Source organism: Agelaius tricolor, unplaced genomic scaffold, assembly GCF_023055355.1.
Source record: "Agelaius tricolor isolate 1412-34295 unplaced genomic scaffold, bAgeTri1.0.p SCAF_1, whole genome shotgun sequence".
Taxonomy (NCBI): Eukaryota; Metazoa; Chordata; class Aves; order Passeriformes; family Icteridae; genus Agelaius; species Agelaius tricolor.
The window spans coordinates 6,502,569-6,523,004 of NW_027269261.1; the positions used below are offsets into that span (position 1 = coordinate 6,502,569).

The 20,436-nt window shown below is 46.6% G+C and overlaps 1 protein-coding gene across 1 annotated transcript in view; it reads left to right on the forward strand.

Annotated features, from left to right (window-relative positions):
* Positions 1–7,934: 7,934 nt before the first annotated feature.
* Positions 7,935–20,436, forward strand: part of EHD3 (EH domain containing 3) — a 29,959-nt gene continuing 17,457 nt past the window's right edge. The window contains exons 1-3 of the mRNA XM_071421502.1: positions 7,935–8,473; positions 15,170–15,346; positions 20,033–20,130. Of these exons, the coding sequence (XP_071277603.1) occupies positions 8,247–8,473; positions 15,170–15,346; positions 20,033–20,130 (502 nt within the window). The 5' untranslated portion in view covers positions 7,935–8,246. The remainder of the gene's footprint in view (positions 8,474–15,169; positions 15,347–20,032; positions 20,131–20,436) is intronic.

The following is a 20,436-nucleotide window of genomic DNA, read 5'->3' on the forward strand; positions in this document are numbered from 1 at the left end:
AAGTATAAAAAGTAAATTTAATCCTGACTTTTAAAATTTTCTTCTTAGTCAGCAGGGGTGGGTAGGAACAGTAGCATTCTCAGGAGCAGTGGGGGCTCACCCAATTCTAACTGAGCACTTACCACTGCATTTTCAAGGCTTTAACATCGCTGTAGATCGGAGTGAAATCAAAACAAGTGACCCCACTGACTTTTAGCAGAGCTTTGAAGCCATACACGTGGCTATTCTATGTCTTTCTCTTGACTAGTTTAGGCTCTCTAGGATATTTTCACAACGTGTTGCAACATGAATGACAGTCTTAATTCAATCACTTTCTGGCATGAAGTTATTTCCCCTCCCCCTACCCAAAAAAAAAAGCAAGATAAAACAAAGGCTAACAGAAAGATGGAATACATTATGTTTCAGAAAGCCACGACTCACACTCCTATGATAGTTATTTTGCCCTTTTTGCCTCATTTTGGAGAATGATATGATCTTCCCCAAGAGTTCACATTCCATCTTGCTGAACATCACAGATTCACACATGAAATTGCATGCTGAGGTATTTTTTTCCTTGTAACATTCAAGACAGATGTTTCTCATCCCCCCACTAAAAAACACCAGAGAGCGATGTCCTAGGTCTTTTTTTAATATTAGCAACTATGTTAAAGATTTGCACCACCCCTTGCTGGAAGAAATAACGACTAAAATCTCAGTAGGCAAATCAGTGCTAACAAGGTGACTAGAATAAGTTAGTACAGTGAAAAACACTAACCAGGATGCAAAGTTAAAGAAATGGTTCACATGCCATAAGGATACAGTATTTGGAAAGCTCCCCCACACAGGAAGCTCTTTGGGACTCAAAATCCTTGCCCCAGGCACCCGAGGATGCTGGTCTCAGTTAGGCACCAGTTGATTGTTACTCTCATCAAAGCTCAAGGTCAGCAGCAGTCCCTGTGAGAAAACAAACAACCACACATTGTACTGTTCAACCACACAGAGCCCTCATTTGTTATAAACCCACTCTACAAGTGATCCACAAAGCTTGACCCTCAAGGGCAACCAAGAGAAAAATCTTCAGAAGATAACGCTGGAAATGAAAATTCAATTTTCGGCTGTATTGTAGACATTTCAGAGCTGAAAAAGAATTTGAGTGCCTAACAACTTGCTTACTTTTTGTCCAGATGAAAAATGCTGTCTCTCCCTCCAAACCCTCCCTTTTTACAGCCACTGGCCTTCACGGCTGCAATAACACGAGCAACAGACAGAGATAGATTTAAGAGAAAAACAAAGGAAGAAAACAGCCTGGAGACCAGCTGAACTTTACATAGGGAGACAAAACATGTATGAAGAAAAATTTCTCATTCTGCTGCTCCCCAGGAAAAGAAGTGGAGAACAATTGGCACACTTTGAGCTACAGATGAAGAACAAATATTTGAGACTTGGTTTTTGGGTGTGCAGAGTACTCACAGTGCCTGATAAAACTATTTTAACTTTTCACCAGTTCTCACTTCACTCTAGCACTTATTTGAAAAATAATTGAATGTCATATACAGGCCTCGAAACCCAAAGATAGTATGAAAAAACCAATGCTTTCAAAAATGAAGGTTTAAATCAATAAATATTTTCAAGACATTCAACCAGCACCCCTGACTGTAACAGTGTGTGTTGAGTCAATGATGTTAATTTGTATGTTTTGAAAACCTCCCAGCTGAACCTGACTGTGTGTTGTTTTAAACTCTTTTCCAAATTACCTGGAAATCTTCAAACAAAAGATGCAATGAAGCATTTTACGTGTCATGAACAGTCACTTCTCAGACAGCAAGTGTTCCACCTTGTGTTTAACCTCTGTCTGGCCACAACCCTGTTTATGAGCAGGCACCAGAGACAGCTGTATATTCCTGTGCTCCACTCAGCAATGGTACCGAGCCAGACTGAATCAATCCTCCTGCACAGGTGGAGCAGAGTGTGTGCATGTCTCTTCCAGCAATTAAAATTTCTAAGGGAAAGCAGCCAAGTGTGGCAGACAGAGGTTAAAAGCTTTAGAGGGAAGCCATGAGCCAGTAGGTTAAATGGATTTGATTCTCTATTCTTTGCACACTCCCCTAGTTAGCATATTTACCATCTGATCTAAGTCCTTTCTCTGCATTAGCATCCTGTGATGTCCCCTGAGCTTTCTCAAGATCTTAAATGCCTCATCTGTAAGTCTTGAAATGAGAAGCTGAAGAATCCACGGCAAATCCTTCACTTTTTGTAAAAGTAACTGGACCGTGAATTAATTCTCTGAGAGCCTCTTATTCTATGAGAGGATTTACCTCAGGCAACACTTGGACAGTGGGCAATTTGAGGACTAAACCTGGGGATGACAGAGGTCAGCTCTTCTGATTTAACAAAGACAATCCAAATCTGGACTGAGGAGCTGCTCCTGATTGTGTAGAACAGAGTAGTAAATGTTTGCATGCAAAATAATAAATTTTAGGGTGAGCAGAACAAACGAGGCAGGGCCATTTTTACAACCATTCATGTAATACAGCAGAATGTTAGCTACAGAAATTAGTAGTCATTAGTCAAAATGATAGTGTGAGTCTATTAGGCTTTGTTAATCTTTATTAGTCTCTAAACAAACAGTATAAAAACATCACTCGCAGGTACAACCTCTAGTCTTTGATTAAACAGAGTGCTGTATTTCAGAAAAAAAACCTCAAGGCTGACTCCTGCTCTTCCTGTGGGCTTTTAAAGCAAACAGAAATATCCTGAAAAGAAGCACTGAACTAATGAAGCACTAAATGAATGAATATACAGACAGGTGGATGACCTTTCCCTGCATTTCCTGTGCTTAGATTATTGACCTAAAAGTTGATGAGCACCTTCTGGTGCTGAGATTTTCAAGGTCAAACAGTGAACCTGCTGCCACTGATCTTAACAAAAAGTCTGTATCAAAAATGCCTGGATGGCTTTCAGAACTTCAAGTAATACCTCTCTGACCAAAGACTCACTTTTAAAGACTCTGGATGAGATATAAGAATATCTATCCTTTTGCTGTGGAAATTTTCCTAGCTACATCAAAATCAGTGGCAATATGAAAATCCCATTTACCCAAGATCTGTGCATTAGCACTTAAGGTTACAACATCCTATTCATAAGCATCCAAATCATTAGATATTCAGATTACCCAGAACTCCCCCTAATGACAGATGAAATTTCTGATCTCTGCAGTATACTTAGTGATCAAGTATGAGCCAAACCAACTCTTAACAGCAAAAGTGAGAGAACAAGGGTGCACAAAAACTGGGTTAGCTAAAACACCAGCCTGTGTTGCCAACCACTTGGCAGGCAGAAGAGCTGGAGCTGTGACATGCAGGGCAGCTGATGTGGCTCATCTAGCTGCTTTACATCACACCCACCCTCCCCACGTTTGCTGATACAAACTTTTGCCTTTCCCTTCAACACCTCCAGAGAACAGCACAGCAGCAGCTGCTGCATTGTGTAACTAATACCCCCATCTGATCCCAGAGGACGCCTTCATCTTAACGTGGTTACCCTCCCTTCAAACCCCTGGAAAATCCTAATTCTGTGCTAGCCAGAGATAACTGCTAAATGCCAGCACCAAATCCCTCTACATAGCACTTGACATTTGATGTCCTACCTTCTCCAGGTGTGTTCTCACAGCAAAGGACAGCTGGCAGTGATGCCTGCTGCTCATAAATAGTATATTTGTTATCTCTCCCTGTGTATTTATGTGCAGGTATATATATATATATGGCTTGCATACGTAACCCCAAGAGCCTGTCCCAACCTATCAAACACCGTGGTAGAAGCAGGAGGTGGGGAAAAAAAAACATATTGAGCAATGACAGAAAATTCTGGAGATCTCAATGCAAAATATTCCACGGAAGACATGAAAGAACAGGTCAGCCCATCATGCAGGCTACCTTTTGACTCACCCATTGCTTCAGTGGACAGCAGTTTCCTTGTTTAGTTTGTCACTTGATTATTCAAAGCACAAAACTCCACATCTCCCCATAAAGCACTGGCAAGGTAGAACAGGAAGATGTGTTCAACTGTGTCTTAATACATTTTGACAGGATTTCTGCTTTCAGGTAAGAAAAAGTTCAGAGAGGATATAATCTCAAAGCCCCTATATTTTCTCAGAACAGACAGGGACATGACACTTTGTCAATCAGTTAATCATATAAATTTCTACAAAGAACATTTATGTAAGTTTGATGGAGGTGTACGTCCTATGATAGAGACAGACAAAATCATTCAAGAGTTATAGACAAAGCTTCTGCACTGCAAGGATAGCTGAGGGCTCAGAGGATTTTTCTTTCCAGCACTGTTACAGACATCCCATCAGTCAGGTCCCCTGTGTGCAATACAAGCAGCTTTCTTTGCCAAACAGGTCTAAGGAGGGAGCTCTCTGGAAGCAAGAATGATTCCCACTCACTGGATGTACATTATCCAGCCCCACATTCCCCATTTTTGGTGGCACTTCTGGATACCAGCACCTTGTTCCACCTCAGGCAATGAGGGGCTAAAAGCAGTATAGGGAGGGTGGAGAAAAGGACTGTGTCTTTGTGAGTGTGTAGCAAGAGACCTGAAAAATGGTAGGAGAAGGTAATGAGAAATATGTCAGAGGAATATGAAGGAGCAGTGAGGCCAGGAGAGGAGGGCAGCAGTTTTCTGAGCTGCAAAGGCAAAGCAATGAGCGAGGAAAGGAACAGACTACGCTGGAGACAATTTTATGTCTCCACACAGGCAATATGGCACCAGCAGGCAGTTGGGAATTTTGATCCAGCTGAAGCAGAGGAAACTCTCCCTCCCTTACTTATCAAATTAGTATATTTAGTTTAATTCTAGGGACCTGCTGTGCCTTCCTCTCCCTTCTTTCCTTTCCCACAACCCTGGTTATTCCCTGTTGAACCCATCAGCACCTGAACTTTTGACACTGTCTCCTCGGGTTTCACACTTGGTAATGGACAAACAGTGGCAGTAACTGTGCTGGCAGGAAGTTAATTTTACTGAGCTACACTGCTCCCACAAGCTTCTTGAAACTGTCTGAGTCACCACATCTTTTCAGATTCTGTGACTACAACGTCCCCATCCTCAGATGATCTTTTGTAGGAAGTAAACCTGTCCAACCTAAGGCTGCAGATAAGCAAACATATTTGTCACCATTTCACAAGTTTCCGTTTTACAACATTGTGTTTTCCCCCCCAAAACCCCAGGTTTCATTCTGTGTGCAAATACTTCATGACTTACTTCAGCCTCACTGACTTTCATCAAAGTGGAAGTGAAGCTTTTCCAGCAAGCCCCTCTCTCCTGGTCAAGGCAAGCATCCAGCTAAGTGACTGCAAGCCCTGCAACCAAAAGCAGGGACACGACTGAGAAATTACAGAACTAAAAGTTAAATCCATCATATCTTTAAAGATAAAGAGAAATTCTGTAGTAGAGGACAGTAGCAGACTCCACCAATATGTTCTGAGCACTGCAGTAGAGTGGCTTCTGTGCAGGGCTGTCAAGGGAGAGTTTCTACATTTTAAAAATGTAAATTACTAAAAAAACCCCAACAACTTATTGAAGATTGCACCACTAAGGCCAATCTATCCAACAGAAAACCTCTGTTTAAGAAATGAAAAGGAATAATTAATAGAAACAGATTAAAACTTTCAGTTTGATTCTGGCAGAAAGAAAAACCTAATTATACTGTAAATTTCCTTTCCTAATTTTTACTTCCCTTTGTTTTTGGCAAGCTCTGTACCTCAAGGTAAAGATAGTTGTTGAGAAAGTCAGTCTCAAATGGCTAAGAAAACAGACTGAAAAATAAACAAAAATGTGCAATGCTTGTGAGATACCTACAGAAAGTCTATAAAGACTGTCATGTTTTGTTGTGATCTGCCCCAGAGTTAATGAATCCACAGGAAAGGGACTCTCCTCAGCCAAGGCAAAGTTTTGGGTTGTTTTTTTTTTTTTTTTTTTTTGGCCATTTAGCCATCAGATATGCATATTTATGACTTGTGAAGTTTAATGATTAATATCCTCACCTTGTAAATGGGGAACAACTGTGCTTCTGCCATACCTGTGGCAGTCAGCTCCCGCAGCCTACACAACAGAAATTTTGCTTTTCTCCCCATTTGCTGCATTCAGGAAGGGCACCAAGGTGGCCTGGGGAGATTTACAATCAAAGGCTTCCTGGCCTGGCCTTTGCTCAGCTCTGAGGATAACACAAGCAAGCACCAAAGAGATTCCATATATAGCTGTAGAAATGCCAGAGCGCCATCAGAGGAGCACAGCCCTTAAATGGCAGAACTATCTAGAAGATGAAAGCGAGTCTTTTCCTACAAAATGAGTAATTCTTGCCAAAACATGTTGAATTCTATGGGGCCTTTCATTTTCAGGAGTTTTCACTGGAAAGGAATCATCAAATTCTTAAAGCCAAAAGCCTCTATTTATAAAACTAAAGAAATGAGGGAAATTTGTCTTAAGGAGCTTTCAAAACATCAGTTCCACTTTCAGCTCTAGGCATTGGCAGGAAAGCAGAAAAGTCTGATCTTCAGAAAATACAGTCAGCTTGCTATGTTCTTCCAGAAAAAGAAAACTGATCCCTGGAGTCATTGCTTGCACCTCCTGGGTCAGCATATGAGTGCCTAGGATCACACAATGAGAACAAGGAAAGTGTCTTCTCCTGCAGTACAAGGTATAAAAATGGACCTGGAGCATTGTTCAGGCACACAGGGCCACACAGTCTCCATGTGTCCCCTTCTCCTGTAGAGAAAAAAAATAGAGAAAAAAAAAAAAAAAGATTTAATGCAGAACTGCCTCTGCTTATGCAAGATCTGGGCTCCTCCCGGCTGAAATGGCTGGGAAAGGGCAGGAACTGCCACATGGCAGGACTGCTTCCAAAACTGCCTCTTGCCACATTCTTCGGACCCATGGGATGGACTAAAGTGAAAAAGCCTTTAGGAGATATTTTAGGAAAAAAGAAATAAAATCCTGCTTTATCCCAGCTGCGCAGTGGAGATGAGGAGAGCCTGGCAGTGGAGCTGATGGCCAGCCCCAAGGACTTCTGATCCTCAGGCTACTCCTGGAAAACCTGTGTGGCTGTCCTGTCATCCCTCATTGCTGGAGGAATAAAGAATTTGGGACAGCAGATAATTTGCCCGTCTCACCTACTTAGATGGAGAACTTTTCCAAGCACCGTCAGAGCCGTGAGCCCTCAAAGTGAGGGGCAGCAGTGCAGCCCAATCACTGGGCTGGGGAAAGCACAGTCCAAGATACAACTAAAAGCACCTCATGAACATGTGTAAATATCTAAAGTGGGGCTTTAGATATCAAGATATTCTTTATATCTATTTAGATATCTAGATATCCCCTTTAGATATCTGAAGGGGATGGAGCCAGGCTCTTCATAGCGGTGCCAGCAATAGGACAAGAGGCAACGGGCAGGAAACTTACACACAGGAAATTCTACCTGAGTATAAGGAAGAACTTCTTTATTGTGCTGATGACCACACACGAAACATACTGCCCAAAAGGGCTGCAGAGCTTCCCTCACTGGAGTATTCCCACAACCATCTTATGGAAATCTTGCGCCACACGCTCTGGGATGACCCTGCTTGAGCAGGGAGCTTGGACCACCACTGTGGTCTCTTTCAAGAGACCCGTTCTGTGAGAGGATGGAGACCCCGATGAGGCCGGCAGTGCTCAGGAACAGCCGGCCGCCTCTCAGATTTGCACTCGCACGGATCATTTCAGTAGATGTTTTAAGGCCTATTTCGCAGCGAGGCGAGCAAAGAAATAAAATGGCGGCCGGGCTGAAACTCCCTCCAACGGCCCCCAGGGGGCGCGGCGGGACCCGGCCCCTCCCGCTGCCCAACATGGCGCCGCCCGGCGCGGCTTCACCCGCCGGGAAGAACGGGCGGCGCCCGCCAGGAACGGCCAGCTTCCGGCGCCCGCCCCCTTCCTGGAGGGCCGGGCCTCCGCGCCATGCCCACGCCGGGAGCCGGCGGCGTGAAGGGAGGCGGCGCCCGCCGGTGCCGCTGGGCCGGGGCTGCGCGGACGAGCCGCTCCTTCAGCCTCCCGCGGGGAGCGCTTTCTGGCTGAAATCGCCGGCGCAGGTGGCGTGAGGGCGGACGGCCCTTGCGGGTGGGCGCCGGAGCGGAGTGAGGCCCGCCCGGCCCGAGGGGGATGCGCGGCTAGCCCGCGCTCGCAGCCAGCCCAGCCCAGCCCCGGTGGTCGTCGCGGAGCTGGCGTCAGGAGGCCACAAGATGTTCAGCTGGCTGGGCACCGACGACCGTCGGCGGAAGGACCCGGAGGTGTTCCAAACGGTCAGCGACGGCCTGAAGAAGCTTTACAAGACCAAGCTGCTGCCGCTGGAAGAACACTACAAGTTCCACGAGTTCCACTCGCCCGCCCTGGAGGATGCCGACTTCGACAACAAGCCCATGGTGCTGCTCGTGGGGCAGTACTCCACCGGGAAGACCACCTTCATCAGGTAAAAGCCCGCTGCCTGCTGCCCCCTCCCAGCCATGCCTGCACCCTCGACGCCTGGGCACTGGGGTGGGGCAGAACTGCTGCCCGTGCTGTGGCTCAATCCCCCTTCTGTTACCCCCTTCGCGTCCCCTCAACAGCTTTCCATTGAAGCTTTTCATTTTCATTTTCACTCCACTCGAAAGCAGAGCATCCCTTCGCGAGCACAGGGTGGTGTAAGATGTCCCATGAAACACCGACGTGGCAAAGGGTAGCCCAGGGCAGGGCTGAGGAGTGCAGGCAGGGCAGGAGTGCGGAGCTGTGCGTGAGTCACCGGGGCCCTCCTGGCCGCTCAAAGTGCAAAGCTTTGGGAAGCCTTTGGGAATGCGCGGGGCATTCCGTGCTTGCACTGCCCGGCTTGACCCTTGAGATAGCGATTCTTTTCAATTTGCTGCAGCTTTTGAGGGGTGAGGCAGCTTTAAAAGGGATGCTTCGGTTTGCAGGCGTTGCTGTTGCTGTTACACGCTTGCGTCTGTCTGTCTTTTTCTGCACTGTCCCAGAGACAGCGCTCAGATCCCACTGAGAGGAGCATGTGTGTGCCTGTGCGCAGAGAGACCTGCCCCTCCTCAGGGCTCCAGAAGGAGAGCCCTGTTTTAACTGTGTCCTCCTGCTCGGCCGAGATGCTGGGAGCAGCGAGTTCCTTTCGAACTGTAAAGAAAGAGCAGCTGCCAGCAGCTCTTTCAGTTCGATGATGTGAAACTGTCGCAGAGAAAGGGTTAAACTTTTCCGGCTGGACTTGGTTGCAGGGATCTGTGTTCAGCCATGCTGCTAGTTCAACTTGCAGCAGCCTCTCCCTTGGGATCATAGCTGAAGCTGCGCTGTCCGTGTTTCCTATGTGATTCATAAGCTAAGCGTTAAATTCCAGCCTTTTTCTGGTGTGGCTGTGTTGAAATCTGTGGAATTACCCCAGTGTAAATCTGGACGCTAGCCACAGGCAGCCAGCCCTTTGTTCTACCAGTATTTCTTGGTGAAGGAGGGAACTGCAGAGAGTAGGAGAGGTGAATCAAATTGACTGTACCTCTAAAGGAATGACCTTGAGAAATGCAGGGGCTTTTTTTTTTCAATGTGCTGTAATATTCCTGCTGCTAAATTTCCTGGTCAGGAGCCAAGAACAGAATGCATTTCTGCTACCTTGGCATGTACCTGGCAAACAAAGTTTAAGAGGTAAAAGGCTTTTCTCATATGGGCAGGTCAGGTGAAGGGTGCAGAAGACCCAAAGAAGCATTTTGCACATGTTTGCAAAGGGAGTTACTCTTCTGAAAAATAGAGAGGATAGCACAAATGCCTGGTTCCACCCCAGATCTTTGTTCTGATACCAAACCTGTTTGGAAAGCTTTTTCTCTCCTCTGGGTTACAGACACTCAGAGCCTGAACAGGAGGAATTGCTGAATTCCTGGTAAGGCTGTCTCACTGAAGCATCTCTTCCTAATTCTTTTCTCTGGGTTGTCAGCCTCAGTGTTTCCCTGCAGTCTCACCAGCATGCTCTTAGCAGAGACTTCCTGCCTTTGCCCCTCTCTGCTCAGTGGAGTCCTTCTTCTGCAAGCCTCAGCTCCTTTTGCAGGAACTTTGGGTGCCTAGAGCACGTTCCAGGTACAAGAAGATTGAGTCTTTGCTCATGTGGCATGGCAGCAACAACCTTTTTGCAGCCAGCAAGTGGATGTGAGCCTCTGACAACTGCTTTTCACTCATGCCTGTGTACTCTTCTCCCAGTTTTCTCTGGGCACAGGGCTGGGATCAGCCTACAGAGACGATGGTCAAGGAAAAGTGACCAGGAGCTTTGGCAGCTTCTGTTTCACTGGGGTGCCAAATGGGCCTTCCAGAAAGGCAGAGTCTTGTGTTTAAAATAGTGCCCAAGAAGGTGAAAGTTGAGAACTTTGGTAGAACCCCAGGGTCTCTGAGAGTAGTGTGAGAGCCTCTTACTCCAGTGTGCTCCCAGACAAAGGCCGGGAAACCTCGTGTTGCTCGTGACAGGCTTCCAGCATGAGCTTGCAGGCACTGCTCATTAGAGAGCTGGGATAAGCACCAGATTAGCATCCAGAGTCATTGTGGGAAGGCAAGTGGGAGCTAAAGCTGAGAGCAGGGAGGAGTTAAAGGGGGCTGGGGGGAGGAAGTGGGAGGGTTGACAACCATTATGGCTTAGCAATAGAGTGAAGCAAGGAACAGCCTCTGGACATTCCGTCCACAATCTTGTCAGGATAATTAGGGTTATCCTTATGTATCAATTCCACTCTTAAATTGCATCCTGCTTGTACTGCCATGCAATTTTGGGAGATGACTTAATGCCAGTAAACAATCATGTGGAATGAACTCAGCCCCACTTTACCTGGATCCCAGGACACCTAACCAAAAAAAAAGACCCTTAGTCACCTACCTAAGGAATGTCTGTCTTCCAAACCTCTTTCCTTGTTCTGAGGAATCTGAGGTGAAACAAGGAAGAAATGCAAGGCTCTGAAGCACCTAAGCTGTAGCATCTTGCAGTGAGGCTGCTCTCTTGTCAGGAGCTGATGGCAGAAAAAAGGCAGTCAAGGTCAGCAGTGAGAAACATTCCTAGAGGCTGAGCCAGGGAAGAGGGAGGTGAGTTGTGTGGGTCAAAGCCAGTGAAGCAAGACCAGAGCATGGCTTGTTTCCAGTGGAACCAGGCTGTTCCCTCTTCTCCTTGCAGGGACACAGAGCTGAGCCTTTCTGTGCTACGTGAAAGGTGTTGCATTGCTTTGCAATGCAGCTTTTCCATTCCTGCTTCCTGCTGTATCATCTCTTTGTGCTCACTCCCATTTCTCTCCTCAGCATACATTTGGCTGATGCTTTTCCACAGGGTTGGGGGCTGAAAGTCACTGCTGGTTAGGGCAAGGCAACACCTCTACCTGGGAATATGTGACAGCCACTGCAGGATCTCACTGGAGCCTGCCTTTATAATGTTACTGCTTCTTATGTTTCCTGTAAGAGAGTGGGAGTACAGGACAGAACATTGCTCTCCTAATTAACTTAGATTCCTTGGTCATTTCTAAAAATAATCCTGGCTCAAGTCCAGCCATCCTGCTAATAAAATAAACAAGCCTGCTAGAGCCCTACTAACTGTCAACATAGCTTGCTTTTCTGCTGTAGCCACCCCTTCCTCCTACAGCTAATCATTTACACGTCCTGGCCCCTCCACGCCGTTTGTCACAGGCTGCACACAGAGCTCTGCTGTGACCTCCCCGTGCAGCCCTGATCCTTTCATCTGTGCCTGCACGGGGCAGTTTTCTGTCACCATTTCCTGCTGCTCTGCCCTCCTTCCCGTTCCGCTCGGCATCACCTCTGCTGCCACACTCGCGGCGTCCTGCAGGGCTCCTGCATGACTCATCACGGGCAGGCAGGCAGCCCCTTCCCCCACATCCTGCGGCACTCCTGCCCGGGGAGCCCGGCCTCCCCTTCCTCACCCATCCCCAAATCCACCTGGGAAAGGCATCCCCAGCTGGGCTGACACTAATACAGCTTTCCTGCCCTGGCCCTTCCCGGAGCAGGCGGGCAGCACGATGCTTCCAGCCACACACCGACCCCAGACACTGCTCTAAAAAGCAGATTGGTCATAAAAAACCTATTCCCCTACTCCACAGACATCCCTAACCTGGCTGGGAGTCACTCCCCCAGGCCTTTGAAGGTGTTCAGCACCTCAGCTTAAGGCGTGCAGCACTGGCAGAGGAGATTGCTGGTGCTTGGTGTTTTCCACAGCTGTTGTTTGCTCTTCTCTCCCAGAAATCCCCACAAATGTGACAACTGCATGTGTTCTCTGTCTTGCCTCTGGTAGCCAGGGCAGGCTGTGTCACTGCTGAGCAGAAGTGCCTTCCCCCCATCAGGCAGTGTCAATACAACCCCTTGTGTTTGTCCTTTGCACAATGAGATTCTTATGCTGCTGACACCCTGCTGCCCAATGTACCCAAATCTCCCAGAGGGGCCTCACTTAAAATAGATGCTGTGATAGTGGGCAGTACAAATCCTCATCTCTCTGGTTTCCTACCACTTGTTGCACATAAGTCAGTCACATTGGTGTGTGGCTACTTCTTTTGTGCTTTTGTTGGGATTTTTTTGTTTTGTGTTTTTTTACACAAGAAATAAACACAGAAATGCTTTGAAACGTTAGCTGAGTGGAGCTGTGATAAAATTCTTTCAAACAGTCTGTCTGGAGGAGTTGCTATTCCACACAGGACTTTTGGTTAGTTTTTCTGGGAAGCTTTGTCTATAAATAACAAACAACTCCCCCCCTCAACTAATTTTCACTTCTGCTCAAAAGTTGTCATGTTACACGTGCATTTCAAGCCTCTAAAAAAGAAAGAAGGTGGTTTTTACAGCAAGGCTGCAACCTGACATGGGGAGTAAGGGACCTTTCTCAAAAACCCTTCACTTGTTATATTTGACATCTGTTAATGCTGCCTATTTCTTTTCTCTCTAGTATTTGCGTGGGGAGAATGCAAAGATTTATTTCTATGGATTCAGTGAATTTCTATCTGTATGAAGCCACTGTCTTGACAGCAATGTCCATCAGGGACTAATGAATTGCCATCAAGGAGGCACAAGCTCAGTTGCCAAAGTCTGACCAAGTGGCTTCTAACCTAGCAAATAGTGTAAAGAGCCTCCCAGGGAATTGAACCAAGAACATTCAGATGATAGCATACAGAGCCCTTGGTGGGTGAGAAGTAACCCCTCCTTGTTCCCAGGTGCTTCAAGCTAGAGAGGATTTGCTGTGGCTGCCAGGAAGGGCATTGTGATCACCAGCCAGAGAGGGGGCACACACCAGGACTACCTGCAGTCTGCTTTCCTCAAGTAATGAGCCACTTTTATAGGAAAGTTTGAGAAAACCCTTCATAATGTTTAGGTAAATAGGATATATCCACCCTAGGATAGGAGGTCAGAGGGATGCTCTCTTCCTGGATTATTTCAGGTCTTTTAAGAGCTGCTCAACAGCTGCTGTTGCATCTCTGAGTTCTGCAGTTAAGAAGAGTCACTTCTGGTGGCCTTCTGGTGAGCTTAGGCCTTGGAAATCACTTTGGACAAAAGATAAAAGAAAATACATGATAATGCACCAGTAAAGAAGGTGTGGTCATCTCCTAAGTGAATTATGGATATAATTTGTGGAGGTATTCTTGTTGCAGTAAGTATATCTTGTTGTACCAAGCCAAATAAATATCAGTGATTTGTCCTGAGTATACATTTGGTTGTTTTACCTCTAGATCCATTTGATTTGGCCTTGCCTGTTGGGAACTGAAGACACATTGGCTGACATGGTATCAATAAATGGCCGGCACAATTTTTTGTTGTTGCTCCTTAAACACTGGATAGCGATTATCTATGTTAAAATGACAGTGAAAGCAGGAACCCCTAAAAAGTTACCACAAGCCTTCATGCCAATGGCCCTATAGTCCCTCACACAGGAATTTCTCTCACCTAAGACTCACCTGAGTGAACCAATTCTGGTGCTTAGACATATCGGTCTCAATCATGAAAAATATTTCCTTTCCACATCCCCACAATCTAACATCACAGCAATTCTGAAATAATCTTTCTACCTACTGAGGGTTAGGTCAAAGCAATGGAAGAGGGAGTGCCAGTTACCCTCTGGCAACAAGCAACACATTATTAATACTAACTTCCATAGTCTGGTAGTCATTTAATTCATGTAATTAGCCAGAGCTTATTCCTTGTCACTTCTGACACCATCCCATACTGAGGGCTAGACCAGTTCTAGCTTCCTTCTGTAAGCCCCATGCACATAATGGTCTTAGTTTTCAGCCCAGCATCAGCAGGTGGTTTTCTACACACACTAACACAGGCCTGGCCTCAGTGATGGCATTTGGCACCTTCATGAGCCAAAGGGAACTGTCCCATGCACACACCAGTGACCCACCCTGAATTTGGCAGGCTCAGTTGGGATGTGCTGCCAGGGCCTAGTCAAAGCCCTACAACCCCATGGGGGACTGTCTTTTCCTGAGATTTGCCAAACTACCTTCAGGAGTTAATAATAAGGGATGCTGTACTTAGTGTGCTATCTAGCTCGATACACAGCTTGGAATTTACTCCCCCACTCAGGTGTAGTGCTCAAAATGCTTGAGCAGTTTGTAGTGCAGGCCTGTGGCTGCATTTCAGAAGCACACAAGGACAGAGACTGAGACTTCAGTCAAGTGCAGGGGAAGGTAGCATTTAAGCAACTGATTTGGACTGGTGGCTAATCACATCAGTTGTTTGAGTCTGCTGAAACGAGCAGCAGCCAAGTAATTGATATTGGCACCAAGAGCCAGTAGGGTTTCAGGAGTGTAGTGGTTTAACAGTAGTGTGTAGTAGGATTAACTCTGTGATTGCAGTGAACTGCTGTTTTTACTTTGCTGTGCTAAGTCTGCTCCAAATGGCTTGAGGATTGAAGTACACAAAATGATGCAACATGATGAGAATCTCTTCCCAGCAGCTATAATCATCTTAATTTCTTAGTCCACCTTAAATGAGCTTTCAGTGTTGAGATCCTTAGTAGAAAAGCCACCAAGACATTTATCAAACAATTGAGTGACAGTGCTAAAAATAGTCTCGGAAGGATCCATGCTCTTGAGCTTCATAATTGCACTGCAATCTTTAGTACAACTCATTTAGGACTTTGCAGCCCATGGCTCATGCCCACACCCTGTTTTTTCACTTACAGGTACCTGCTGGAGCAGGATTTCCCAGGGATGAGGATTGGACCAGAGCCTACAACTGACTCCTTTATAGCAGTTATGCAAGGAGATGTGGAAGGAATCGTTCCTGGGAATGCGTTGGTGGTGGATCCCAAAAAACCGTTCAGGAAACTCAACGCCTTTGGCAATGCCTTTTTGAACAGGTCAGTACTCGGGAACTCTCTCGTTCTGCAGAGTAAAGTTAGAACCTAATGAGCAGCATAGCAAGTAATGTAAAGGGAGAAGGCACTTCTTTTCCTCCCATCCACATGGCTGATGCAAAGCCAGTCCAGTCCTACCAGATGCACATAAGTCAGTTGCTGAAGGGCTGATAAATTCAAGTGTGACAAACCTTCATTTTACTTGAACAAACAAAACAAAAATGACATCACAGCCTAAGCTTATCCTATAGGAGACTAGAGGTAAATATCTTCATTACATGTTATCCCCTGCTTCAGTATTTCTAGCTTCTTCCATTTGTAATCAAAAATTCCTATGCCTTACACATACAACCTCAGTTGCAAATTGATGACCACTCTAATGTGTTTCCTGTAGAAAAGAGTAGCAGGGTGTTTGGACAGTGCCTCTGTGACATGAGGAATTTAACCTTTCCATCCCCTAGACCCAGCCCAACCATGGGGAGGTTTTTGGATCTAGGCCTCACAGGAAGCCAGCAGCACACACCCATATCCTAGATGAGCACAAACTGTGCTCAAACTGCAGAAGGCAACAAACTGACTACACCCATCATCCACGCCTTCCCTTGACACTGGGAGACATTGGAAACATGGCAGCTGCTCAGCCAAACAGCCAGGAAAGCTGGGCTGGGCTCTGGCTCCTGTTCAATCTCCCAAGCTTAGAGGATGACTGTCCAGAGGGTGCAGCATCTCCTACCAGCACTGACCACAGGAGTGCTGGGGTAGGCTGCAGCCAGGCAGGGAAACCCTGCAGAGAAGCACGGGGAGGAACTGGCTGGCAGGGGAGGGACCTAGCTGGAATCACTGCTGTGTGGAAAACCTCAGGGTGACAGGAGGCAGTATCTGATCACTGCACAGGAGCAGCATTCAAATACATCAACGTGGTCCTGCACCAGAGAGACTTTGAGAAGTTTTTGTTGTGTCGTAGGGCTCAGAACATCTGCAGCTGACCAACAGGTCAGGTGACTGCCCACTCCCTGCATCAGGGCAGAACACTCATTTGCCCTAAGAGAATAGCAGGCCTCTTGCCTGGAGTGCAGAGATTGTGGGTAAAGAGGACATAATTCAGAACAACTCTGCTAATAGCCAAGAACAGCCACAGCTGGCAGACAGTTCTCTGCAGAGAAGGAACATTAGGCCAGGCATGGGGGGCAAAAAAGCCAACACTTCTGAACTAGCCTGATGGATTTGTCCTGAATGCAATTTGCTCCTGGTACAGCAAGGGATCTCTGCATGCATTAACCCAGTTCACTGCATCATGCTGTGCTCCTGTTATGCTCCTTCACTCCTCCTTCTCCTGAGGAAGGAGTCAAGCCTGTGCCTGAGCAGGCAGCAGGGCAGAGGGACACAGCAGTGCCTCAGCAGCAGCATAAGTGCAGTCCTTCTAGCAATGCAGGGAGCAGCCACAGCTAATGACATCTTTATCTTGCTGCCATGAAGAAAGAGGGGGTAATGATTTCTAAACTGACAGAGGAGACATGCTAAGATGCCAATGCCCTGCTAATTAGGAAATTAAACACATGCAAGAGTTGACTCAGAGGGCCAGAAATTTAGCAGATTTGAGTCCTGGTGCACCCACTGGGCCAGATCAAGCCACCCACAGTTACTTCTGCAGTGGGCCTGGCTTCTGGGCTAGGGACAAGCAGAGCTGTCTCTGCCTTGCACATACCTCACTGCTGCTGTATATATGCCTAGGCCCTGACCTCAGCTACGAGGCTGTGAGCAAGAAATTTGCAGAAGGGAGCTAATCTGCAGGGGCCACACCTCTAAACTGAGATAAAATTGGCCATGGGGAAGTCTGCTTTGCCCAGGGATGGTTAAAGGTAACACTTGACTGTGAGCATCAGTGGAAAGGAGCAGAGCAGCACGAGGCAGTAGCGTTCACACAGGCCAAGCTGGCCTTGGCTGAGAGGTGGCAGCCCACAGCACTGTGTCCTGTGGGGTGAGAGCCTGCTGCTCCAGGAGTGAGCATCCACCCTTAGCTGGGAACTCCCTCCCCCCGCAGAGACTGGGATCTGCTGCTTTCCAGGAAGCAAGGGAAGACTGGTACAGTCAGGATTTGGCTGGGAGACAAACAAATTGTGCTGCTCAGAGCCTGTAACTTCCCTCCCTTCATTCCCAGGAGATGCCCATGCCTGGGACATGGGGCTGCCCAGGGCTGACATGAGGATAGCAGGTCTGCACAGTCCTGTCTCTTGTCTGCTCTTCTTGCCCCAGGTTGTTCCTGGGCATTGAGAGAAGGGTTTGTTTTCCTTTCTCTAGCTCTGCTGGCCAACCCCCACCTCTGGGAAGATTCCTGAGAGATGAAAAGTTGCACCTTGTTATCAGGAAGACTTGTTTGGCACCAAGGGCCTGGAGCAAATTCAGGAATCTCGATCATTACTTTTGTATCACATTCACCAGGTTGCAGGAATTCCCCCATCCCCAAAGTCTCTTTTGGGAAACTAAGGTGGAGTCAGTCCTGATTTAGTGTTGTGAACAGCTGGAGAGGTAGATAACATGTTGTTCCTTTAGCCCTATGCTCTGCTCTGCCTGTAGAGGTGGTGAAACTCTGGTTTGGCACAGCACTCTTCCCTTCAGATGGCCCCAAACAGAATTAGGTCGAGCTCCCTGAGGTCCTGCAGTTCTGCTGGGACAACAGGAGGGCAGCAGCCTTAACTCTGCCAAAAGAGCCAGAATGCACTCACTCATGCTGGCCTCTGACCTTATATCTGAAATCTCCTGTGGAGTACTTTTCCTAGAGAAACTGGTGGAAAATCCCCCTGCCCCATTTAATGTTACAGCACAAGGAATACTCAGGGCTGCAACAATGAAGAGCAAACCTGGGTTGGCAGGACAAGGGAATAACATGACCTCCTGAGCCTTTTGTTCTCTGCTGCTGTGCCTGGCACTCAACAGGATAATCAAGCCAATCCCCCCCTCTTTGATGTGAGTTATTACACATTCAGAAATGCTCCCTGTTGCCACCTGCCAAGCTGGGGATGTGGGAAGCTGTAATATGTGGTCTGAAATAGCTGACAGCTTAGGGGAGGAGACACTCTTTAACCCATGAGGGTTCACTCTTATCAGAATCTTCTTGGGGTCAGACAAGTGGAACAATTGGGTTGTGGCATAGCCTGGAGGAACTGAGAGGTGCAGGGGCTCCTGCAGAGCCAGACACTCATCAGAGCATGCAGGGCTGCCTCTGCCCTGACTGCACTGAGTGGTCCTTGTACCAACCCCCATGCTCTGTGGTTCTGCCTCCTCCCACTGTAACATGGTTTTTGTGCCTGGATGTCACACCACCCTATTAATATGCATATGTACACACACACACACTCAGAGCTGCCTGGAGTGCCATCCCAAAAAGGCTATCCATGAAATGCTACCAGGAAAGCAGATAGGCTTTTAGTGTCCTTTGCTGTTACTAGCAACTGAAATAGATGAGCTGCAGCCCACAAAGCACAAGTGACTCTTCTTAGGCAGTGATTTGCATAGAGATACAGGATGGGGAACAACCAGCTAAAGAGCAATTACACAGAAATGGAGCTGCAGAGGGGGGAGCAGTGAATTACAAAGTGAATGTGAGCTAACAGTGTCATACTGCTGTTAAAAAAGCAAACATGTCAGTGAGATGTATAAACAGACTGTCAAGTCTAGGAGATAAGGAGCAATCCATGCACTGTGCTCACCACCAGCAGGGTGAGCCATGGCTGGAGTATGTCAGCTTATGGCACCATGCCCGGAGAAGAAATATGTGGAGCAGTTTGAGAGGACCCAAAGGAAGGCTGCAAGGGTCTTCAGGGATTTAGAAGTGAGCTAGAAAGGCAGCTAGAGAGAACTGGAAGAGACAGGAAAAAGAAATAAATAACCACCAAATTGATTTCTGTAGAGGAAAGACTGAGGGGAGCAGGGTGGCAATAGTGTGCGTTGTGACAAGAGGGGAAAAGTAAGTCATTTTCCACATCAATTCTGTTTGTAACTGAGCATATGAAATTTAGATTAGACATTAAAAAAGAGGATTTACTGTAAAGGTTATTAAGTAATGGAGTAGACTCACAGCAAATGTTGGTGAGTCTGCATTGTTATGGATTTGAAGAACACTTTACACAAATAACCTGACTGATCCTGCCTTGAGGCAAGAGGTTAGACTGAGCAACCTCTTGAGATCTCATGCTGTCTATGCCTTACTACTTCCATGCTGCAATAATAGCACACATTTTGTCTTTTTAAGACTGATTTGAAAGAGAACAGAAGTCCTACAGAATTGCTGATTTTTTTTTAAAGCAAGTTATTTCAGTTCACTTGAGTTCAGAAGTCTTCAGGGGAATGTTTAACCAAAGAAAAACAAATACCAGTTCTTGTTAAAATCTAAACAGCACATAAACCAAAACCCAAATATTTTCATAATTCACAACTTGGGGGCCTATCTAAAACAACCTGTCATAGGTCATGACTGAGACCTGTGTTCCAGAGGCAGCAAAACAGAAAAAAGTGTTTAGTTCTAGTTTCTTTCTCATTTCTTTAAATAACAGTAGCTCTAAGCTCCAGCCAAAGACTTGAGAAATCAGAGTCTGACTTGTCCCATGCTGCCTGTGATGTGCAGCACATCATGACTGTGTTTTGCACTTTTTATTTTTTTAAACACATTTATTTTCTATATATTCTTCACAGGTTTGTCTGTGCCCAGCTACCTAACCCTGTATTAGAGAGCATCAGCGTCATCGATACTCCAGGAATCCTTTCTGGAGAAAAGCAGAGAATTAGCAGAGGTAAGTCCCAAGTTCAGTTCTCTTCTAAATGACAGTAATGAAAACCAAAGGAACTCTATATGATTTTCACTTCAAACTAGACAAGCTGTTGATAAAAGCAGTGGTGGGAGGCTCTCAGAGCTACAGCATTTCTGTGCAAATGGAGACCAAAGGGACACGGTTAATCTCCTGCAGAGAATTTAGAGATCTTCTCAGGGAAGGCTGCTGACAAGCTCAGCAGTACCTGTGTCACAGTCCAGTATTACCCCACAGCAGAGATTTCTATCAGAGTCAAGTGATGCCCATCTGCTTTGCAGAACCAGTTGC